Here is a 22,724-nt window from a genome sequence, read left to right as displayed (position 1 = left end):
TCTTCACTGGAGGTTTTGACTTTATCGATAAGCTACTTCGCTTCATCGAGTACATCTACTTATAAGTTAGTCACGTTGGCAGCTGCTCTTGATTCTAATTCTGCAATATTCTCTTCGTTCTCATCGGTGAAGGAATTTTGGAAAACTATTTAGTAGCTCTGCTTTAGTGGCACTATCATCAAGAACATTGACTGCGTCCTGACGCTGCTCTACGTCCGACCAGAAGATCGGTGGGTATTCTGTCAGATTACGACACAAAGTTTCACTATGGAAAGTATTAAAAAAGCATCGCGCTAAATTTGGAGTTTCTGTAAAACTTCCGCCGGGCAACGGCCGTGCTGCAGTGGATACACCGGTTCCCGTGAGATCACCGAAGTTAAGCGCTGTTGGGCGTGGCCGGCACTTGGATGGGAGACCGCTATGCACTGTTGCCATTTTTCGGGGTGCACTCAGCCTAGTGATGCCAATTGAGGAGCTACTCGACCGAATAGTAGCGGCTTCGGTCAAGAATACCATCATAACGACCGGGAGAGCGGTGTGCTGACCCCACGCCCCTCCTATCCACAGCCTCAGCTGAGGATGACACGCCGCTCGGATGGTCCCGGTGGGCCACTCGTGGCCTGAAGACGGAGTGCTTGCGGAACTTCGACAGTCTTGGGGGTTTCGCGTTCTTTCAAATTTGGCATGCTTTCTTCACTGCTTCTGCAGCAGTGTTGCGACCTATTCTGTGTGCCATCTCTTATTAATTTAGTTACTATATATTCCTCTCGATACTGTTTCTTTGAATTTAAACCCTTCTGTGTCCTGCGCATACATAGTCAGATTGCAGGGAGTGGAGACTGTGTCTCAGAAAGGTATCAAGTGAAGGATGTTACGATATTCTGTCTCATTGTAGCGAGCGTAGGTTACTAACCCCTGTATCCTTCATGATGCTGCCTATTTGCTCAGGATTGTTTGTTACTAACAGGTCAAATACATTTTCGCAACCATTCACCCGTGGATTGGGCTCCTGAACTAATTGTTTAAAATAATTTTCAGAGCAAACATTCAGTACGATTTCGGATGTTTACCCCACCACTGAATTTAAACACGTATTATCACCAACATACTGAGAGTAGATTGAAGTCAGCACCAACTATAATTTTAGGAGTGGAGTATCTATTTGAGTTGATAATCAAGTTTTCTTTGAACTGTTCAGCAGCTTAGTCGGGGGTTGGTAAAAGGAACCAATTAGTAAAATATAACCTCTACCCTTAATAACTCAGGGTGACTGTGTAAACACTTGTGTCTCACTACGATGTAAACTACTTGTGGCAGCAGTGAGCACTCCACCACAAACTGTTCTTAATGTATCCTTCCTGAACACAGTTATGTCCTTCCTATGACACGAACGATGATTCGAAACAGGAAAGTCTATGGAATGCGGGCTCTAAAATACACATCTTAACAGATATGCGCGTTTGTTCAAAAGAAGAGATGTGTTTGACAATGTCGAAGATGAACAAGTGTTCGTCCCTCTTAAAGTATGCGCTTTAGAGGCCACGTTTGTTGCAGTTTTCTTGCTTGGAAGATCGATGCTGTCATATCCTTGAAAACTGACCATCCTTTCTGGGACACCCTGTGGGGAAGGCTGCAGTATATTCCTAGATTCGTGATTCAGAGCCGGTTGCTGAAAGTTCGTACGAGGACCATTCCGAAAGTACGGTCCGACCAGTCGCGAAATGGAAACCACTGTGAGAATCAAAAAGGTCTTATTTCCAGCTACTTGTCTTAAGTCGCCGCTCCGACTTACAAATTTGTCCCAGACTTGTACCACATTCCCAGTACTCTCATCACAGAAACCAGCCGCCTTTGCTTTCCGCCAGTTCTCTACGCTTGTCTGCTGTGTCAAAAAGTCTTCGTCATAGCCAGGGGTTCGTGTGCTCAGAGATAGGGGCATCCAGTTACGGGCTGTATTACGGGTGATCAAACACTTCCCCTGGAAAACGCTGCAGGAGCATCTTCAGTGCTCCTGCAGAGTGCGGCCTAGAAGGAACTGCATGACAGTTGTGTTGTGTGGGCTGCATGACATCAGGCGATATCTCTCAGCGGGGATTCGTACTTGGCGGCGGACAGTATTTTGTGTGCTCACTGTGCGGTCAGTACTGAAAAGAGCGACGGGACGCGATCGTCGGGCGTTCTAAAGGCACTGCCCGACTCCTCTCTGCAAGGCTTTATCGGATTCTCACTGTGGTTTCCATTTCGCGCCCGATCGGACCTTACTTTCCGAATAGCGCTCGTAAACAGGCTTTCGTGGGGTAGTTGTCATTCATCATGACGCGTCTGCCAGTTGTTTTTCCCCTCATCATTTCAGTGACTTTCTCCTGTGGGCCAAAGAAACCCGTGATCGTTAGAGCTACCATTCTTTGTGCGCGTTCAGTGTGTCCCCATTAGTCGTATTTGGTATCAGTTAGAAGCAGTTGAGCAATATTGTGGGGTTGGTTACAACCAGGTATTTGTACGAATTGACTCATTCCAGTTTCTGCTCACAGAAATTATAGTGACAGAATACTACGATTTTTATTTGAGCTGGAGGAAACGTGATACAAACAGAAATCGTATGCGTATAGCGGAAGAGTGTAAGTCATGCATGCGAACTTGCATAGCTTGTGGCGTGTCATAGAGAGAGAGAGAGAGAGGGAGAGAGGGAGAGAGGGAGAGAGGGAGAGATAGAGGGAGAGATAGAGGGAGAGATAGAGGGAGAGATAGAGGGAGAGATAGAGGGAGAGATAGAGGGAGAGATAGAGGGAGAGATAGAGGGAGAGATAGAGGGAGAGATAGAGGGAGAGATAGAGGGAGAGATAGAGGGAGAGATAGAGGGACTGGTGTCTGCTAAGACACACCAGGTAGCCGATTCGTCGTCTGTTCAGATCAGAGCCTATCTTATAGTAGCTGCTCATTAAAACTACAACACTGCAAAGGATAGCAAGTGGCGAAATGTTACTTTGTTGTGCGTGTACAGTATGGCGGGGAGGGGACTGAACAGGCTACAGAGCTGCCACGTCTGGTGGCAATAACAGACAATAGGTCTAATCGAGTCGATGTACGCTCAGATGTCGTTGATTGACGCTTCAACTCTGTGCCAGGGCTCTCCAGCAGCAGTGACTGGCGAGAGCGGGTGGGAAGGGGAACACTCCAACACTGTATCGAGGTAGGCCAGGGCAATTCGGGAAACGTGTGGATTTGCGTTATTGTGTTGGAAGTGAGGCACCTCGGAAGTAAGGCACAGCAACCGCCATTAACTCGTCAGTAGTGTAACGCCTGTTGTCTAAATTACTGGCTATATGAACCACATGTGGCTGTTTGCTGAGTAGCCAAAGGCACCCACCGCCCCCCCCCCCCCCCACATCATCACGGCATGTGTTGAGCCCGTGTGATAACGACAGTTGCAGTCTGGAGACTTGAGACTTGAGCTTTCCTGGGGGCTCCGACACGCCGACAGCACCGCTGTCGTTCCGCCCCTCCCCCTCCCCCTCCCCGCTGCCAGGTGGCGGTAAGCCGTGCCGACCGTCGCCGCAGCCTCCGCGTGCGTGGATACTCGTGTCGCTGGCAACGAGCTCACACGAGGCGCGTGGTGTGGTTGGACGATCCTGCACAGCGTGTGTCTGGTTTCTGGGACGCTAGGCACGCGGCATCGCGCGCCGTCCTCCCGAAGTCATCGATTCCACTTATTCACGACGATTGCGGCATCCCCAGTGACGCGAGCAGTGAACCGTAGCCCCGCCGCTGCAGACTTGCGACGCGTTTCTCCTTACTATACGACGCCCGCGGCCGCGGCCGCCAGCCGCGCAGCAGAGCGCCGCGGGTTGCCGCGCTGTCCAGGCGGCCGCAGCTCGTCCTGCCCGCCACGGCGCTAGCTCGCCTCGCCTCGCCTCGCCACTTTCCAGTCTTCGTCCGCCGGGCGGCTGTATGACGCTGCCTGCTTGCTGACCAGTCAGTCTGAGAGTCCCAGTTCGAGTTTGACATCGACAGTAACTAAGTGCCACCCGTCAGAGCGCACCGCGCGCCAGTCGGAAGCGAGAAATCGATAGTGTAGCAGATATCGACTCAACCTGCGGCAGTGTTCCCTTACTGTGACAGACCGCATTCTCAACTGTACGTACGGGAACTGTTGTCCTCTAGTCCAGTTTCTCATCAGATCAGGGGCCATTTTTCGGCTGCATTCATTCAGAGGCTGTCTAGTTGCTGCTCAGAACTTTACGTCGGGGTGTAGTCTCCATGTCAGTAATAAAATTCTGTTCCTCTTGGTTACCTGGGCTCGTATCACCCACATCACGGGATAGTAAACAAACAACATGCTAATGCCATTTCTGAATCAGACACCCGCTGCGTAATCTTTCCTTATACACTCTAAAAGACAAACGAAAATGCACTACGGAGGAATTATCGGGATGGGGCGGAAATCGAAAGATGCAATCGTTTGTTTGTCCGCACACGTAGATTACAATTTCAGAAAGAAATGGGTGACCTGAATGAGATTTTCACTCTGCAGCGGAGTGTGCGCTGATAAGAAACTTCCTGACAGATTAAAACTCGAACTCGGGACCTTTGCCTTTCGCGGGCAAGTGCTCTACCGACAGAGCTACCCAAGCACGACTCACGCCCCGTCCTCACAGCTTCAATTCTGCAAGTACCTCATCTCCTACCTTCAAACTTCACAGAAGCTTTCCTGCGAACCTTGCATAACTAGCACTCGTGGAAGATAGGATATTGCGGAGGCGTGGCCTAGCCACAGCCTAGGGGATGTTTCCAGAATTCTTTACTGGATGACCTGTTCAAGAGAGAGAACTTGACAAATTGAGCAAGTCAATAATGCGTTGGTCCACCTCTGGCCTCGTTATTGGGTGCAGAGCTGTTGGATCTCCTCCTGAGGGATATCGGGTCGAATTTTGTCCAGTTGGCGCGTCAGATCCCCAAAATCCCGTGCTGCTCGGGAGGGGGGGGGGGGGGGGCTGGGAAGTATTACCTACGTGCAGCGTTAGTTCAGGATGGCTTGCATGAAGGGGAGCGAAAGAGAGCATAGGATATCGCCAGCGTACCGCTGTTCTGTAGCGGCGCCGCGGATGACAACCGAGCGGGTCCTGCTATGTGGTGGAAGGCCACTCGTGGCAGGCGACACTCAGCCGTGTCCGGCGCGTCCCCAGGGCCACGTCTCCGGCTTGCAGCAGAACAGTCTTCAGTCTTCAGTGCTGCGTCCATATTGGAACTGAACCCTGTTGACCAGAAAAGATACCAACCAGACTGTCGCCCGCGATACGTCCCGATGACCGGGAGTGATGGTCTGGACCGCGATTTCACTACACAGCAGGACCCATTTGATTGTCATCCGCCGCACCTTTACAGCGAGCGGTATCTCGACATTGTTTCGTGTTCCGTTTTGTTGCCCTTCGTGGGAAGGCAAACAAGATAATGGCCGCCTGCACACGGCGAGACTTTCTACTGCTTGCCTTCGTGCTTAACGAACTTTCTCTCGGCCACAGTTTGTTGCACGTTTGGAGCATTGCGGACAGGGCTGCAGAACCAGCTCGAGCCAATTGGACAGAATCTGGCACGGTGTCCTTCAGGAGGACAATCAACGAATCTATCAATCGCTGCTAAGCGAAAAACCTGCTTGCATATGGGCCAGAGGTGAACCAAAGCATCACTGACTTGCACAATTTGTAAGCGCTTTTTCTCGAATAGATGATGGAATTTTTTTGAAGTCGTGATCATTTGTTTGTCAGTACATGTGCGTCACACCTATCGTATTCAGTTCCATTCGGATGACTGCTTCGTGGTGCGTCACTTGTTTTGGTCTTAGTGTGTATATATATATATATATATATATATATATATATATATATATATATATATGCTGAAATGCTAATCGTCTGTATGTCGGAGCGCGTAGCACAGCGAGTCGTGTCCAGTGCGACGTTTTTTGCTGTTCTAATGAACGGGCGCATAGCTGCCGGCTGTGTGGGAGAACGCCGTCCAGAACGGCCCCTCTGTTTCCTGCGCCGTGCTCGAGCAGAGTGGCGACGTCCCGGCGTGGCGCCCTGCGCCGAGGTCCACGGATCGATACCTGGGGCGGCCCTCCTTAGCGCGGCAGGCGCGCTGCGGCGCAAAGGAAGCAGCCGCTCGTGTCGTGACTCGGAGGAATGAACGAGTTCATACGGTGCCGAAAATGTACGACGGCTACCCTTAGTTCTGACCGTCACCTTGAAAAAAGAATAAAGTCGCCCAGTTATTTTGACGTGAAAACGTTTCTCCGGTCCCTTGTGTGACAAAATACCGTCAGATTTTAATCTCTAATAACTGCGATACTGGTAATGCGTAAACAGTGGTCGAGCCCGTAACGGATGTATCGTACTGTACCCCACCACGATACTACTGTACTCAGCGACGCGTGGTAAACGTGTTGTATAGCGGCGGCCGAGGAAGACGCGTCGCACTGTAAGTGATCTAAAGACGCCGCGTCCTCGTCAAGTACCACGATAAAAACTCACGAGAAGCCGACCTAAACGCACACGCTGCCAGGTGCAATTATGTTGTGCTCGTACAGCCTTTGTTTCGCTCGTGAAGTCATCGTACGAGTGTAGGCGCGTCTGAGTGACTGTAACAAATTTAGTTTTGCGTAAAGTTATAAATTGGTGTAGCGTGGAAACCCGTTTAGGTATGATATCGGTTGGGGTCTCATCATGAAGAAGTTGTTGCGACCCAGAGAGAGAAAATAAAAATATTGGACGCAATATAAGCGAGAATCTTGATTGAATTGGAAATAACAAAGTATGCCTCTTTTTTTTCCGGTCTTCTGATTGGTTTGATGCGGCCCGCCACGAATTGCTCTCCTGTGGCAACCTCTTAACTTGCTACCTACGTCCTCATTTATTTTCTGAATGTATTACAATCCCTGTTTTTGTTTACAGCTCCCTCTAGTACCATGCAAGTTATTCCCTGATATCTTAATATACGACCTACCATCTAGTCCCTTCTTCTTGGCAATGTTTTCCACACACTGCTTTCCTTGCCCATTCTGCGGGGAAACTCGTCACTCCGTACCTTATCAGTCCACCGAATGTTCAACATTCGTCTGTAGCATGACATTTTACATTCTTCGAGTCTCTTGTGTTCCGCTTTTTACCACAGTCCATGTTTCACTACCATACCGCGCAATGCTGCGCTGCAGACCTACATTCTCAGAAATTTCTTATCTAAATTAGGCCTAATGTTTGATACTAACAGACGTGTCTTGCCCAGGAATACCGTTTTTGCCAGTGCTGGTCTGCTTCTTATGTCCTCTTTTCTCCGTCCGTCATGAGTTATTTTACTTCCTAATTTCGTCTCCTTCGCGATCATCAATATAGATGTCATTTCTATTACTTCTCATTACTTTCGTCTTTCTTCGATTTGCTCTGGCCCTTTCTGTACCCATTAAACTGTTCGATCCGTTCACCAGATCGTATAATTCTTCTTCACTTTTACTGAGGATAGCAATGTCATAAGCAAATCTTATCACTGATGCACCACCATGTTGAATTTTAACCCCACTCTTAACTCTCTCTCTCTCTTTTATTTCCGTCATTGCTTCTTCAATGTATGATTGAGCAGTAGCGGCGAAAAAACAAATGATCAATGGAATCTACTAGAGAACTAAAATATCTGTGGAGAAGTCTTAGCACATTTAAAAGCCTTCGTGTTTAACTACTCCGCATACACTAAACATATGGTTACGTCATATGCAGTCAGCAACAGACAAGTGCAAACTCATTTCTGGTACTACGAGAAGGCGCTAAGGTAGCAACCCGTCTAACATTTACATATATGAATGACAACTTCCACAAAAATTAAAATTAAATATTGCAGTGTCATATTACAGTTGTTCAAACAACTAATTGCGCTGTTAAAGACATATGTGCAATACTTAAAAGCAAGACAGATGTCGTTGCCTGTCTAAAATAATAATAATAATAATAATAATTCGGCATATACTTATGACTAACATTTACATTAGTTAATGAACGCATCCTTCATTTACAGTCACTTAAAATATATGTACAAACACGTGTGATAAACTGTAAAATGATTACATATGTGAAACAACAAAATAAGCAACACCATATTACAATTGTTCATACATCTAAACATGAATATTAGGGCGTAGTCTTTTGGCGAAGCTGGGTGGCATTGCTTACAAAAAAATAATTATAGCTTAGCTGTGGCACGAACGGTTATAATGATATTCAGACGTGGCTCACGTTATTTTACTTACAGTGCATTAAATAAAGCAAATAACCAATCACGTTTAACCATAACACAGGTGTACATTTTCTAATAATGAATAAACACAAATGTTTCCGTACATGGTGTAACTTACATGTGTAAATTTAAATAAAAGAGGAGTAAATGATGGGAAACGAAACAGTTCATTAAGAGAAGACTGCTGCTTTTATCGAAGAAAGTTCAACCACGCATACGATTACCAACTTTTTCTTGCCACTTTCTTCATTTAGCTGCACAAACAGGTGCGAAAATCCTAAAATATCATCATGCTTAAGAATTTGTAGTGTAACTTTACTACTTTTCCAAAAAAAGGCACTGAATCCCATAAAATACTGAAGTAAGATTGAACAAGATGACTTTTTTGCTCCAGTCTATAAAAAGAATAACTGAGCAGTGGAAAAGTCTGGTAAAACTTTTCAATAGGAACGCTTTAAACAAAATAAACAACTCTCACTTGAGTATAGTATACTTACCATAGCAAGTGTATTCCTTCACAAAGAAGAGCCAGTGATTCATAAACTTCACAGCGTCGTAAATACCTTATTTAGGGATAGATCTATGAAACCCTCTGAAGTACTTACTTCTGGTTGCGTGCTGGAATTGAAATTGTGAAAAAATAAATATCAGAAAGAAGATATTGTCATTTGTGTAGGCACTAGAAGCTATATTCGTCATACCAGATTTGAAAAATCTGTTGTTGCAAAACTTTATGAAGATATAACAAGTCTCTTCGTCAACTAATATAGTCACATCAAAGAAAAACTTCGTATAGCTGATTTCTTCTTAAAAAATGTTATAAATGTTGGATCTAGGAAAAATAAATTGTTATCATCGGTTGCAAAGCTGAACTATTTCCTGCCGTTCTGAGTCAATACGGAAAAAACAGTAGAATTGGAATTTTCGAGATATCAGTTTGATGACCTTCCACTTAACCTGCTTTTTTTTGTAAAATTTGCAGTTGTTTTTATTTCAGGAAAACCTTCTTTGTGCCGGAAAGTGCCAGGTGAAAGGTCTAAACCAGGACCCGTCTCTATATTTCACGTGTGATTACTGGCGGCTGCTTCTCAAGCTTGGTAGCTGTGCACATCGTATTAATCTCGTAACTACATACTGTCAGCTATTCCATCTTACATGTAAGCAGAGTGTCGATTAATTACACTACTTGAAAATGTTGCGCGCACCCTTGTGCATCTTCTGAGGGTCACCCAACATTGATAGTTTTCGTCGTCGAACAACGTTGCAAAACCCAACTCATAAACCGTTTAGTATTCTCAACGTACGCTGCCTGACAAAAAAATGAAGCACATACAAAACATGGCGGGCGCTATCTTCCAAGTTCTTTGTAAATTTGACCCGACTTTGTAATCGCTTTGAAGACAGTACATAGAGGTCCTAATGTGCTTCCTCGGAACACGCCCAACGTCAGTTTCGCTTTTGTCGAACGTGTTCCGACCAGTGTAACGTACCGGGTTGTGTAACTATAACATTCTTCGGGCCATTGCAGACGTGTGTGGTCACTGTATTTGCTACAGTCTCCTGCGCCGTTCGGAACTGTGGTGCGCGAGTGCAGTCCTCTTCTGTATACAGTACAGTACAGCTCAGCACAGAGTACACGGCAGGCTGTGTGTGGGTTTCGGCCCGGCGCCGTTAGTAGGTCACCGCCGCAGCCTGGTATCGATCCCGGGACTCTGGCTGCCAGTGCCTGCGGGCGGAAGCGCGCAGTGCTGCCGCCTGTCGGCCGCCAAATCGGCGAGAACATAGGGAAAAGAATGTGTGTGTCACTGCGGTACAGGGAGCTCTCCAGGCAGACCGGGGACAACCCCGCGCCGCCCAGCTGTGTTGTGACAGCTCCTGTCAGAGCAGACTCGCTGCAGGGACCGACAGTTGACGCTGGACGTGAATAAAACTAACGAGTTGGTCATAAATAGGCCAAGACATTGGCTAGTGTTCGATTACAGTACACCATGGGCGGCAAGTCACTGTAGACAGTAACTATCGTAAAATACACAGGAATACTTCTCCAAAGCGAAGTGGAAGTGCAATCACCCATAAAAGAGGTAGGAGCAAAGGCAAGTGCTAGTCCGTGAGTCACCTTAGGAAAATGCAGTTCACCGATTAAAGTATAACAGGTAAAGAATATCCAAATAGGAGCGGCGCGTTTCGTCACGGGATCGTTTGTTTAGTCGGCGGGGCGCCACGCACGGCTCTGCTGATCAAATTCGGAGAGTCTACGTTCCAGTGAGAGGCTTGCAACACCCTGCTTCCGCGCCGAAACCTCTGGCGAAATGAGCGAGGACTGAAAATTAGGGTGGATGCGGAAGTTAGCCGTCAGTCGTTGTACCCTCGTCCCGTTCTCCAATGGAGCAGGTAAGGGGCAAAATGGTATTTGTGCCTCAAGTACCCTCCACCACACACCGTCAGATGGCGTGAGGAGTATCCACCTACCAACTTAGGTGTATTGGGGGTTGGGGGGTTGCCTGCATGAGTGAAAATTAAATGATTCTGCAGGAATTTCATAAATTTACACTGCTGTTTTCTCATTTGTATCCCAAATTTAAGTCGCTATTCCATAGTAAACAAATTAATCAATGTGCTGAGACGATTAACTTGTAAAATATCGAAATGGTTTTTTTTTCTTATTTGCGCTCGAAGACTTACTTCGCAGAAAACTTAACTCTTTTTCCGACAAAGTCTCCGTTGTTTGAATCGTGAAATCAGTGTCATTCTTACAAAGACTGAGAAATCGCATACACCCACGCGCAACAGAAATTGTGCTAAGCAATACCGTGTTTTGTATTTGGTAACAAGAATGTGAGCCACTCTGGAGACGGATTTCAGAACACATTATTCAGTCTCTATATGCGACAGTAAATGTGACCTCGCGCTGTAACGTGGCACAAAATCCACGCATTCGTAACAACATATTCCGTCCTTCAGAAATCTTTGCTGTGATATGACACTAATTCCGTGAGGGTTTTTATTCCGTTTACAGGAATAGATTGCGAAGGTCGTCACTTCCGTTCTCCATGCCAGTCTGTACCGCTAAACGGACCTCATACTTCCATCGTCTACGGTTCCAGTTGTAGGTTGGCTTTCAGGAGCAACAAAAAGTTTACTTTCAATATTTTGCATACTTATTGGTCGAATTTAAAATGCTGTCAAAACTTAGTCACTAAGTTCTATAATCTTACGTCAGAAGTTTGACAGAGTGAGACAAATATAACTGTTAGAAACTGATAGTCTTGAGTCCTAGCACGGAAATTGCCCAGGCCATATTTATCCAGTGACTGAGAACAAGACCACTTGCCAACATCTGACTAACTGCACACGGACACGGCACGCAGATCAGGAGGTGCGGGAAAATCCAGCTTTCGCTTAAAACGGAGTGCAGATTACCCGCTCTGTACTCATCCATAATGAAAGCAGGTAACGACTTCCAGCAAACTTTATAAAAATAATTTCGAACCTTTTCTTCTCTTGCATGCTTAACGTCAAACATTTAACAGATAAAGTCGTTTGTAAAATAATCATACGTTTGAAGGTGTTCTATAAACTGGAATTCAATTTTTTTTTTTTTTTTTTTTTTTAGTCGTGAGTTTACTGGTTGTGGACCAAAAGCGTAAATAATCGCGAACCCATAATGGATTCTTTTTATTTTAAAGGAAAAATATTCTCTGCATTTTATATCCAGTTCTCCTACAAGTTTAAAAGTGAAAACTCGTAAATCTGTTCGAACTGATAAATATGATCGATGTGTCGAATAAGGTGTGACTGAAACTAGACTTTTTCATAAAAAAAGTAGAAGACGTTAGTCGAATGCAACACAGGTCGTCCTCGTGGCCGAAGCGGAAACAGAACAGCCCTGCCGCCTGCAGCCTCTGTGCGACATCACAACCTAAAGTATTAAAATGTGTGAGAGTTCCTAAGGGACCAAACTGCTGGCGCCATCGTAAACTAACATGCTAAGAACAATACACGCACACACCCATGCCCGAGGGAGGACTCGAACCTCCGGCGGGAGGGGCTGCGCAATCCGTGACATGGCCCCCAAACAGCGAGCGGAAGTATTGCTATGGCGCGCGTGAACTAATGGTTATGTTTAAGAGAAGCGTGTCCCTTGTAGCGTTAGAGGGAAGGACCGGATTGTCGGACTTTGTCTGGCGATGCCGCTAGCGCGTAAGCCCTTCTAGGTCTGTCAGCGACGCAGTTGGACCTCGTTTCCTTCGCGCAATTTACGGCATGTCCCATGAGGAAAAAGTCCGGTGAATGTGGACTCTCCAGCGCATACCTTAAGAGCTGTGAGCACTTCTTCGTCTTCGCTACTGTGAGAGACATGTCTTCTAATGGAAGCTCTTTGATTTCCATATTTAGGGAGGAGGTTACGTGCACGAAAACAAGGAAAACTTGTCCAGGAAACGTGGGTTCTAAAATGCGTACCTTACGGCCTATGAGCACTTTCTCAGTGGAAGAAGTGTGTTCCACAATAGCGGAGACAACCGAGTGTTCATAGCTGTTAAGGTATGCCTTTCAGAGCCGACGTTTACTGGGCATTTTTTTGCTTCGAATGATCTTTCCTGTCGTACCTCCGGCAACTGGCCATTCCTCCTGGTAAACCCTGTGCGCTTTGTAGCTTACATACGAGCAGTGAGGTTGGGACGCCCCCTCAGTTTCCACCACCAGTCACCGTCATCCTCAGGTAACTTTTATTATAGTGTAACAGAAGTAGCTTAGCGATCATGTGAAGTCTTAATAATATCCACAGGTGGCTAGGAGCTTGCTAAGTGCTTTGTGATCGTGAAGAGAGTCACTCCTTGGAGAACCGTAACTTACAGTAACAACCATTTTCAGAATGTTAATGTATTCAATAGAGACCTCGTCAAACACGTGGCTATTTTGACAAGCATGTCCTTTGTTGTTAGCAATATTTGTGATTTTTCAAAAATAACGCCAGTACTAGAACAGTGAAGTGAGAGATTTCAGACGTTCAACATTAATACAGAGAGGAGTGAAATATATGTGCTCAGATGCATACAACAGTTTCCAGAGCATAATACATGTCTTTTTGCCAACAGTGGGGGAATTTAACAGTGAGTACACGAACTTCCTACTGACCCATTTTTACTGTTCTGCTTAACACCTTCATAGTGATTGTTAAATGTTTTTATAACTTAACTTTACAAGTTTTGCAATCGTAAAACACAATACAGTGTAAATTGTATGCCAGATCTTAGTTCTGCGTGTGTGTGCCGGCAGTTCTACTCGTGGCTGGAGCACAACGAGGTGGCCAATAGCACGCTGCAGCTGCGCCAGGTCACCGTCTTCGCGCCCACCAACCTCGCCTTCCAGAACTACAAGGCGCGCGACGGCGACGAGAACATCATCCTCTACCACATGAGTGAGTACGGCCGCAGCTCCGTGCGTACCCCTCTGCCACATCCTCAGCCTCCACTGCGTGAATGAGTACATCGTGACACGTTTTGAGTGTACCACAGTACGATCCTCAACAACATGAGCCTCACCCCATGCCACATCACTTCTTCCCTAGAGGCGGCAGCCCTCTTCATCTGCTGGCATTTTTGTGGTCGAAGCATCCCGTGCAGTAGGATGTTGAGGTTCGGAGTGGCAGAATTTTGCTTCTCATCACGATCCCCGCTACATTTTATATACCGCAGTGCCTAGCGACGTGACGCAGCCCTCGACGTCGGTAAACAGTTCATTCTTCCCCCGAGCTAGTCGCGGAACGGGGGATCAGTCAGTGTTACCAGAAGGTCCCTCCGCCGGAGTATGGCGTCGACGTCCCACGTATTGACTTCTCCCTGTTCCGTTAGCGCTAGCAGAACGAGTGCTCCGACGCGTCAGCGTTGTCGCTGGCCCGACCTCGCATTCGCCATCCCTACGGGACTCATACGTAGCGGCCTGCTGTGTGTTACCACATTTCCCACTTACGTAGGCTTCGGCGTGGCAGTCGGGGTCTGTTCCAAACGTCAACCGGTCCACGCTTTTCAGTATTCGCCTGACGCCTTTGCGTGGGCGAAACAAACCTGTGGCCACCCGTGCTGCTCTTCTTTCTATACGTCCACTATATTCTAGGATTAAGTGCCCGCCTATGCACTACCGCTGTAGTTGTGCGACGGGATTCGTCATTTCCCGTCAGAAAGGTCACAGCATGCAGTAACCGGCGGAAAATTCTACAGTAAGACAGAAGTGCTGCCCTGCGTTTCCCCAAGGAAATGTTACAGGCCCTCTCCTGTTCCTGATCTACGTAAAGAATTTAAGAGACAATGTGAGCAGCCCTGTTACATCGTTTGCAGATGTTGCTGTCTTTTACCGTGTAGTGAAGTCATCAGAAGATGAAAACCAATTCCAAAATGACGTAGATAGCGATATCTATATGATACGAAATCTGGCAGTTGTCTCATTCACATGAGTACGAAAAGAAGTCCGTCAAGTTTCGGTTATACGACAAATCACACAAATTTAAAGGCTGTCAGTTCGACTGGGGAATTAGAGTTGCGGACATCTGCAATTGGAACGATCGCATAGATAATGTTGTGGGGAAATCGAACCAAAGACTGCGATTTGTTGGCAGAACATACAACAGTAGTGTTAAAGGGACTGCTTGGCCCCCTCTTCTGGAGTATTGCTTACCGGACAGGACTGACGGAGGACTTGGAAAGAAGGGCAGCTCATTTTGTGCTCTCGGGATATAGAGGAGAGAGTGCCACGGATCTGGTAAACCGTCGTTAAAACAGAGGCGCTATTCGTTAGTCCGATGTTTTCACGAAATTTCGATCATCAGCTTTCTCCTCTGAATTCGAAAATATTTTATTATTACCAACCTACGTAGGAAGAAATAATGATCGTAATGAAATAAATCAGAGCTCGTACAGAAAGATTTAAGTGTTCATGTTTCCCACGCGCCGATAGAGTGTGGAAAGGCGGAGAAATAGTGTAAGGGTGGTTCGAAGAACCCTCTGCCAGGCGCCCAAGTCTGAATTGGCGGGTGCTCTTGTCGCACGAGTCACCAGTAACCGGCTTCCTGGCAGTACGTGCTCAGTACTGTACCAGTGGACGGAGGTTGCCACCCGGTCGTTCCATGTGATATCTTAGGTGTAACTGTTGGTATGAATTGGCCCGCTCCAAGTGTGACACGTCGATGTAGTAGTAATAGGATACTCTGCACTTTTTTCGCATTTTGCGGTAGCTCCGAACATTTAGAGCACTTTGCCAATCTTTCCATCACCTCGATTATTTGCCCAGCTTTCTTCACACAGTACTTTATCGTAGGTAACTGCATCATCTGCAAAAGGTCTCACATTTCTATCAAGGACCCCAACACACTTCCCTGGGCCACGCCTGACGTTACCCTCTCGAACGCAACTCACAGCACCTCCCCCCCCCCCCCTACAGAAAAACCCTAGACTCGCGCGCGTCTTCTCTCTGTTACTCTGTACGACACGACTTGTATTTTCTCTGGTCAGCGACGGTCTGGCGCTAACAGTTGACCCCGCCTACCCCTCACCGTCCAAATGTGTGGTACGTGCAGGGCCTGGCCGGAGATCAAAGTAATACAAGTTTCAGCTCCAGATGGCCAGGCGTTTGGAAAAAGAAAACCAGCGTATCTGGCGCGAGAGGCATCAGCCGTTAATATTAGCAAAGTATTGTGCAGGCTGCGGAAAGAGCACAGAAAGGTAATCCGACGGTCGTGGCATCTAGACCGTCTACAATATGTATTTCTTTCATTTTGAGATTTACGTTATTTACGCTGCAAATGTTACGAAATAATGCTCAGTATATTGTGTTTATTAATATATTTTTTTAAAGCTAGAAAAGGAGAGGCAAAAGGAAAATTTGAGATCGTGTATGAATTTTCAGGAGGGGATTGAAAGGACCACACGACAACTTTGTGTATAAAATTAGATACTTTCATTATTTTACAGTTGATGTCTTACACGTTCAGGGGGAAGCAGTAATAGTCTTGGCAATTTCCTCACGCTACGAGCGACGCAATTTTACGATTACATGATTGCATTAACGTTGCTGTAGAAAAACACTTGGTTTACATTCGTGCAAGGTTCTCGCTCACCGCATAGCAGACTAAGCGTTACACATCATGGCGCCGATAGCTGGAATGTGGAGTGTGTTCTGGGGTAGGCAGTGTTCTCCGCATGTGGTTTCTTTCTCTCACCCGATGGACCGATTTTACACGCACTGCGAGCCTTTTGAGCGGCTGGAGCTGGATGAAAATTAAGCTGACGCTTCAATTACAGCCCTATTGCGGCAAGTTATTTGCAAAGTCCTTGTGGACGCTGTAAGTACGAGGATAATCCCAAAAGTAAGGTCTCCTATTTCTTATAAGTACATAGACATGTTTATTACTGCAATGGTTTACAGCTTGAACATTTAGCTATTTTTCGACGTAATCATCATATCTGTTGCATTTTTTGTAGACGCTGTGGCAGTTTTCATATGCCCATGTAATACCAGCTCACTGCCATGCTGTTCAGAAAGTTATGAACCTCTTCTTTCACCCTATAGTCTTGACTTGGCGCCCAGTGACGATCACCTGTTACCTAGCTTAACAGAACATTTGGCCGGAAAGCGATTCAGCTCCAACGGGGAGGTGAAAGAAGAGGTTCGTAACTTTCTGAATAGCATGGCGGCAAGCTGGTATGACATGGGCATACAAAAACTACCACAGCGTCTACAAAAATACATCGAGAGAAATGGTGATTATGTCGAAAAATAGCTGAATGTTCAAGCCATAAACTGATGTAAACCATTGTAGAAATAAACAGGTCTATGTACGTATAAAAAAAATAGGAGACCTTACTTTCGGGACTACCATCGTACAATCCTTTCTTGGATTTTTTTTATCCAACATTTGCCTTTGGCATACCTTTCCACGACTTCTGTGCAAATATTAATAAATACAATGTATTCACCATTATTTCAGTATCTTTCCTGTGTAAATAACATAAAAATTGATGATAAAAAGCGGCTTCCTCACAGCGTTTCGACCCCCTTAAGCTCTCCGCTACCGTTCTGTACTTTTTCCGCTGCGCCAACCTTGGTTTGGCAGTTAGGCTAACATTAATGACTTATGCGTCGTCAGACCCGCGTCAGAAATGCTGTTTTTAGAGTTTCGTACTTCAGTTCAACATTAGAGGATCACTTCATCCTCCATTTGTTAAAAACCCTGTTTCTCAGCAACTGATTGGCGTATCAAGTTGAAATTTACGTCATATAGTAACATCTATGGTGCCCCGTCGATATAAAAAAAATCAATCCAATCAAAAGACACAGCAATTTACGTCACATGTTTTGATGTTCAGAAACCTGTTGTGTACTTTGTGTATGGTAGTATATTTATGACAATTCTGGTGCAAAGGGCATATTTTTCCATCTTCTCAGATTTAAAAACACGATTTTAGTCATGTAGCTTTTCCCCATTTAAAAATTATCTATGATTCTCATTTAAGTAAAATTTATTATTAAATACTGAAGTTAAAAAATGCAAAAATTTATTGGAATTCAATAACATGAACTAATTTATCCTTATTTTGTTTTTTACCTTGATAAATAAATATTATTCAAAAGTTTTTTCCAATTTATCATCTACTAAATATATTTTAGTATAATAATGTGGAAGTGTAATTTTGTATGTCATCTAAGAGTAATAAAACTTTTTCTCCATATTTAGTTACAATATTTCAAAAGCCAAAATTTTGGTAAGACATACTATTAAACTCCAATAATTTAGTGAACACTTGTACCAAACCAGTATTATAACTGCTTAGTAACTGGATTTTCAATGCTGACATTCATGCTCATTTTGTTTTGCTTTTATTTATATAGAAAAAATTTAGATTTTCAAATTTGGATATGAAAAGAAACATGTATCAAATGATCTAATTTTTGAAAATCGAATTTTTTCAGTTTTTATGTTCTCTATCTTTCTGAAAATATTTCAAAAGAAAATGAAGAAATCAGGCTAACACTTTTATAACTTTTTAAAAAATTTTCAATTCAAATCTGTTGTAAATTATTAAGTTAAATTCTTTTTACCATACATAATTATACATACAGTTGTATAATTTGGTATATTTAATTAAAAAATGCACATAATATAATTTTTGTTTTTAGAGTAGTTAAAAGATTCATTCTTCAAGTCAGATTCATGACATAGATAGGATAATTTCCAATAAAATTGAGTGGGATTATATTTACATCGTTATTTAATTGTTGTTCTTTTTAAAAGTTTACAGTGCTTTTCAGATTTTAAAAAGTTGTTCGGCAATAAGGAATTCATAATTCTTGAGCAGAAACTTCATTCCTTCCATAGATATTTTGCAATTTAACATGACTAAATAAAGAAGAATCATTTAACTGATAATTTTCGGATAAATGTGGAAAACAATGAAAATAAAGCATACCAAATTCGACAGAATTATAATAATTAGTAATACTTAGTTCAAACTTTCGTTTTCCATTTCATCCAGCAAATTCAATAGTTTGCAGTAAAAAGACAGAAACTGGAATGTTTGGATTTTCCAGTGTTTCTTGTTCTAGTTCAAGTGAATATTCTGGGTCATACTTAACAACAGCAACAGGAAATTCCACGCATTTTACAACAATTTCACCTTCTTTTGGAAGTCTAATGCCATCATTACTATTAGTCCATTGGGACCGGTGACCATAGCAGTCTGGTCCCTTTCATCCCACAAACCAACCAACCAACTACTAGTCCATCGAAGAATAGAACCTTCCTGATCTTTTCTTGAACTCTAAGTAAAAAATACTTTTAAATCTCCTTCCCAAAATTATTTTTTTAAATACTTAAAAGATCCACCAAGATAATTATAGTGTATAAATTACTTCATTGTGTTTGTTTTTAACATTATCACTGTTAAGAACATTTCCTTCCATAGTTAATTCATTTTATACAGATGAAGTTAATTGAATGAGAGTTGCTGAAGCAATCAATGGATGTTCTACTCTACATAAAATTAGATTTACCATAATATGCTGAAAAATCTGTGTGAACAACATCAAATGCCGTATAAAGCTATGAACAATTAGGATGAATCTAGCCATCACCAATATTAAATTCTGTTTCTTCATTAGGAAGATTTAAATTATCTTTTGTTTTCTCATTATTAGGTAATGAGTAAAATTGATAACTCTCAACTTTGCTTATGATTTATTAAGGAAAAATGTATTAATTCATTTTTGAATTATTGTTACACTAGCACCACTGAAGTCAATCAAATTATCACTTTTTATCAGTGAAAGGAATTCCTAAGTTTTGAATAGTATCAAAAATTGGAATATTTATAGGATAATTTGGCCCATAAATTATCGGTCCTCCAAATTCAGCATTTGGTTAAAATGACGAAATAATTTTCATAGAGAAACTAATATTATCATCATGTTTAACACACACTCCATCAGCTAAATTAAAATTAATATTTATAGCTTCAAATGGAATAACTTTATAACATTATTAGCAATTGCTTTTTCATTAGCTTCCATAATTTGATTATTAAAGCCTAAAATTTAGCCAGTAGAATCTTCTTTATCTACAAATAATTTAATGTCACTCTGTTTAAAATTTTAATCTTCTTTAATGCCTATATAACATTCTTTTGATTGAAAATTTACTCAAACTGTATTGTCCAACAGGAATTTCTATTGTTAGTATGTAATTTATTACTTTTCGTTGGATAAAAACCACCCAGTGCAACATATTTCTTTTATTAGAACAGTTATACTTTTTCAGAACAGATGAACTATCAGTTAATTGAAATAATCTACTCATTTTTACTAATAAATACAAGACACATTATGAAACAAAAACAAGAACTCCTGAAAATAGTAAAAAATAAACACGGTAAACATTTAACAAATTCTATTCAATGTTCAATAACAGGGCCAAGTGGTTGTCGAAAACAACTTAATGATTGATAATTATATTCAGGCATCAGGATGGTTAAATTGGAAAAAAATTTTCATTTGTACATTTATTCTAAAAGTTTAAATCAACTAAAATATCAAGAATTTATAAAGAGGTGTGAAAAATTGAGGATAAAGTTAATTAAAACAATTACTATTGTTATTGAATATAGTTCAGTTGTATTTTTTGACGATTGCATTCCTGAAAATCACGATATACACTCCTGGAAACGGAAAAAAGAACACATTGACACCGGTGTGTCAGACCCACCATACTTGCTCCGGACACTGCGAGAGGGCTGTACAAGCAATGATCACACGCACGGCACAGCGGACACACCAGGAACCGCGGTGTTGGCCGTCGAATGGCGCTAGCTGCGCAGCATTTGTGCACCGCCGCCGTCAGTGTCAGCCAGTTTGCCGTGGCATACGGAGCTCCATCGAAGTCTTTAACACTGGTAGTATGTCGCGACAGCGTGGACGTGAACCGTATGTGCAGTTGACGAACTTTGAGCGAAGGCGTATAGTGGGCATGCGGGAGGCCGGGTGGACGTACCGCCGAATTGCTCAACACGTGGGGCGTGAGGTCTCCACAGGACATCGATGTTGTCGCCAGTGGTTGGCGGATGTGCCCGTCGACCTGGGACCGGACCGCAGCGACGCACGGATGCACGCCAAGACCGTAGGATCCTACGCAGTGCCGTAGGGGACCGCACCGCCACTTCCCAGCAAATTAGGGACACTGTTGCTCCTGGGGTATCGGCGAGGACCATTCGCAACCGTCTCCATGAAGCTGGGCTACGGTCCCGCACACCGTTAGGCCGTCTTCCGCTCACGCCCCAACATCGTACAGCCCGCCTCCAGTGATGTCGCGACAGGCGTGAATGGAGGGAAGAATGGAGACCTGTCGTCTTCAGCAATGAGAGTCGCTTCTGCCTTGGTGCCAATGATGGTCGTATGCGTGTTTGGCGCCGTGCAGGTGAGCGCCACAATCAGGACTGCATACGACCGAGGCACACAGGGCCAACACCCGGCATCATGGTGTGGGGAGCGATCTCCTACACTGGCTGTACACCACTGGTGATCGTCGAGGGGACACTGAATAGTGCACGGTACATCCAAACCGTCATCGAACCCATCGTTCTACCATTCCTAGACCGGCAAGGGAACTTGCTGTTCCAACAGGACAATGCACGTCCGCATGTATCCCGTGCCACCCAACGTGCTCTAGAAGGTGTAAGTCAACTACCCTGGCCAGCAAGATCTCCGGATCTGTCCCCCATTGAGCATGTTTGGGACTGGATGAAGCGTCGTCTCACGTGGTCTGCACGTCCAGCACGAACGCTGGTCCAACTGAGGCGCCAAGTGGAAATGGCATGGCAAGCCGTTCCACAGGACTACATCCAGCATCTCTACGATCGTCTCCATGGGAGAATAGCAGCCTGCATTGCTGCGAAAGGTGGATATACACTGTACTAGTGCCGACATTGTGCATGCTCTGTTGGCTGTGTCTCTGTGCCTGTGGTTCTGTCAGTGTGATCATGTGATGCATCTGACCACAGGAATGTGTCAATAAAGTTTCCCCTTCCTGGGACAATGAATTCACGGTGTTCTTATTTCAACTTCCAGGAGTGTAGTTTAATATTTTGCTACAGGTAGACTTAAAGGAAGTGATTTTTTTACTTAGCTCAAAACCTATTCAAAAATACCAAAGCAATTATAAGAGGTAGACTTAATTATTTAAATATTTTCAGACAAGATGATGCAAATTTAAATCATATTTATCATGAATTTGTTAGAGTTGATTTAAAATTAGCCAATTTGAACGAATTGTGTAGTAAATGTTGGAATACAGTTTTATAACAATAAGTATGACAAAAAAAATTAATAAAGGTAAATACAGAGAAAATGTTGAACATGAAACAACGAATGTAAAATAAAAATACTTACTGTATATTATTGTTGATAAATATGACCCACAAGTTAGTAATAATCCAAATTAAAATAATTATTTTATTAAAACAACTGTAGAAGAATGTTTTCCTAGTTCTTCAGAACGAAATCACTTGAAAAAGTTGGGGAAGATTTAAAAAAATATAAAGAATAACAACAAGAAATTAAAACAATTTTATTACATTCAACTGTATAAAATTCTTGTTTAAATGCCTGAGTTAACTTCATTTTTCTGTATTGTTTTATATTATTATCTAAACAATTTTTTAAGTTCTGGAGATCATTTCTCTTCTTTATTACCAACTTCATAAGCATATATTTTCGATCTTAAACTAAAATACTCTAACATAATCTTTCCACAATTTGCATCTTTGATTTTTCCCTAAAAACTTTATTGTGGAATTCCATAAATATTAGCTTTTGAATAATCACTTGTGTCAAATATCTACAGTTGTTACATCATAAATAAATGAAGCTGTTTCTATATAATATAAAATCAATATTTTCACCCTGTT

General features: G+C 43.5%; 1 protein-coding gene across 8 annotated transcripts in view; it reads left to right on the top strand.

The window, feature by feature from the left end:
• Positions 1-22,724, top strand: part of LOC126428074 (fasciclin-1) — a 603,451-nt gene that overhangs the window by 444,551 nt on the left and 136,176 nt on the right. For all 8 annotated transcript variants that reach the window (XM_050089964.1, XM_050089961.1, XM_050089963.1 and 5 more), the window contains exon 2: positions 13,555-13,696. In XM_050089964.1, the coding sequence (XP_049945921.1) occupies positions 13,555-13,696 (142 nt within the window). The remainder of the gene's footprint in view (positions 1-13,554; positions 13,697-22,724) is intronic.

The sequence above is a fragment of the Schistocerca serialis genome, chromosome 12, assembly GCF_023864345.2.
Source record: "Schistocerca serialis cubense isolate TAMUIC-IGC-003099 chromosome 12, iqSchSeri2.2, whole genome shotgun sequence".
Classification (NCBI taxonomy): domain Eukaryota; kingdom Metazoa; phylum Arthropoda; class Insecta; order Orthoptera; family Acrididae; genus Schistocerca; species Schistocerca serialis.
This window is presented reverse-complemented; position numbering and strand designations above follow the sequence as displayed.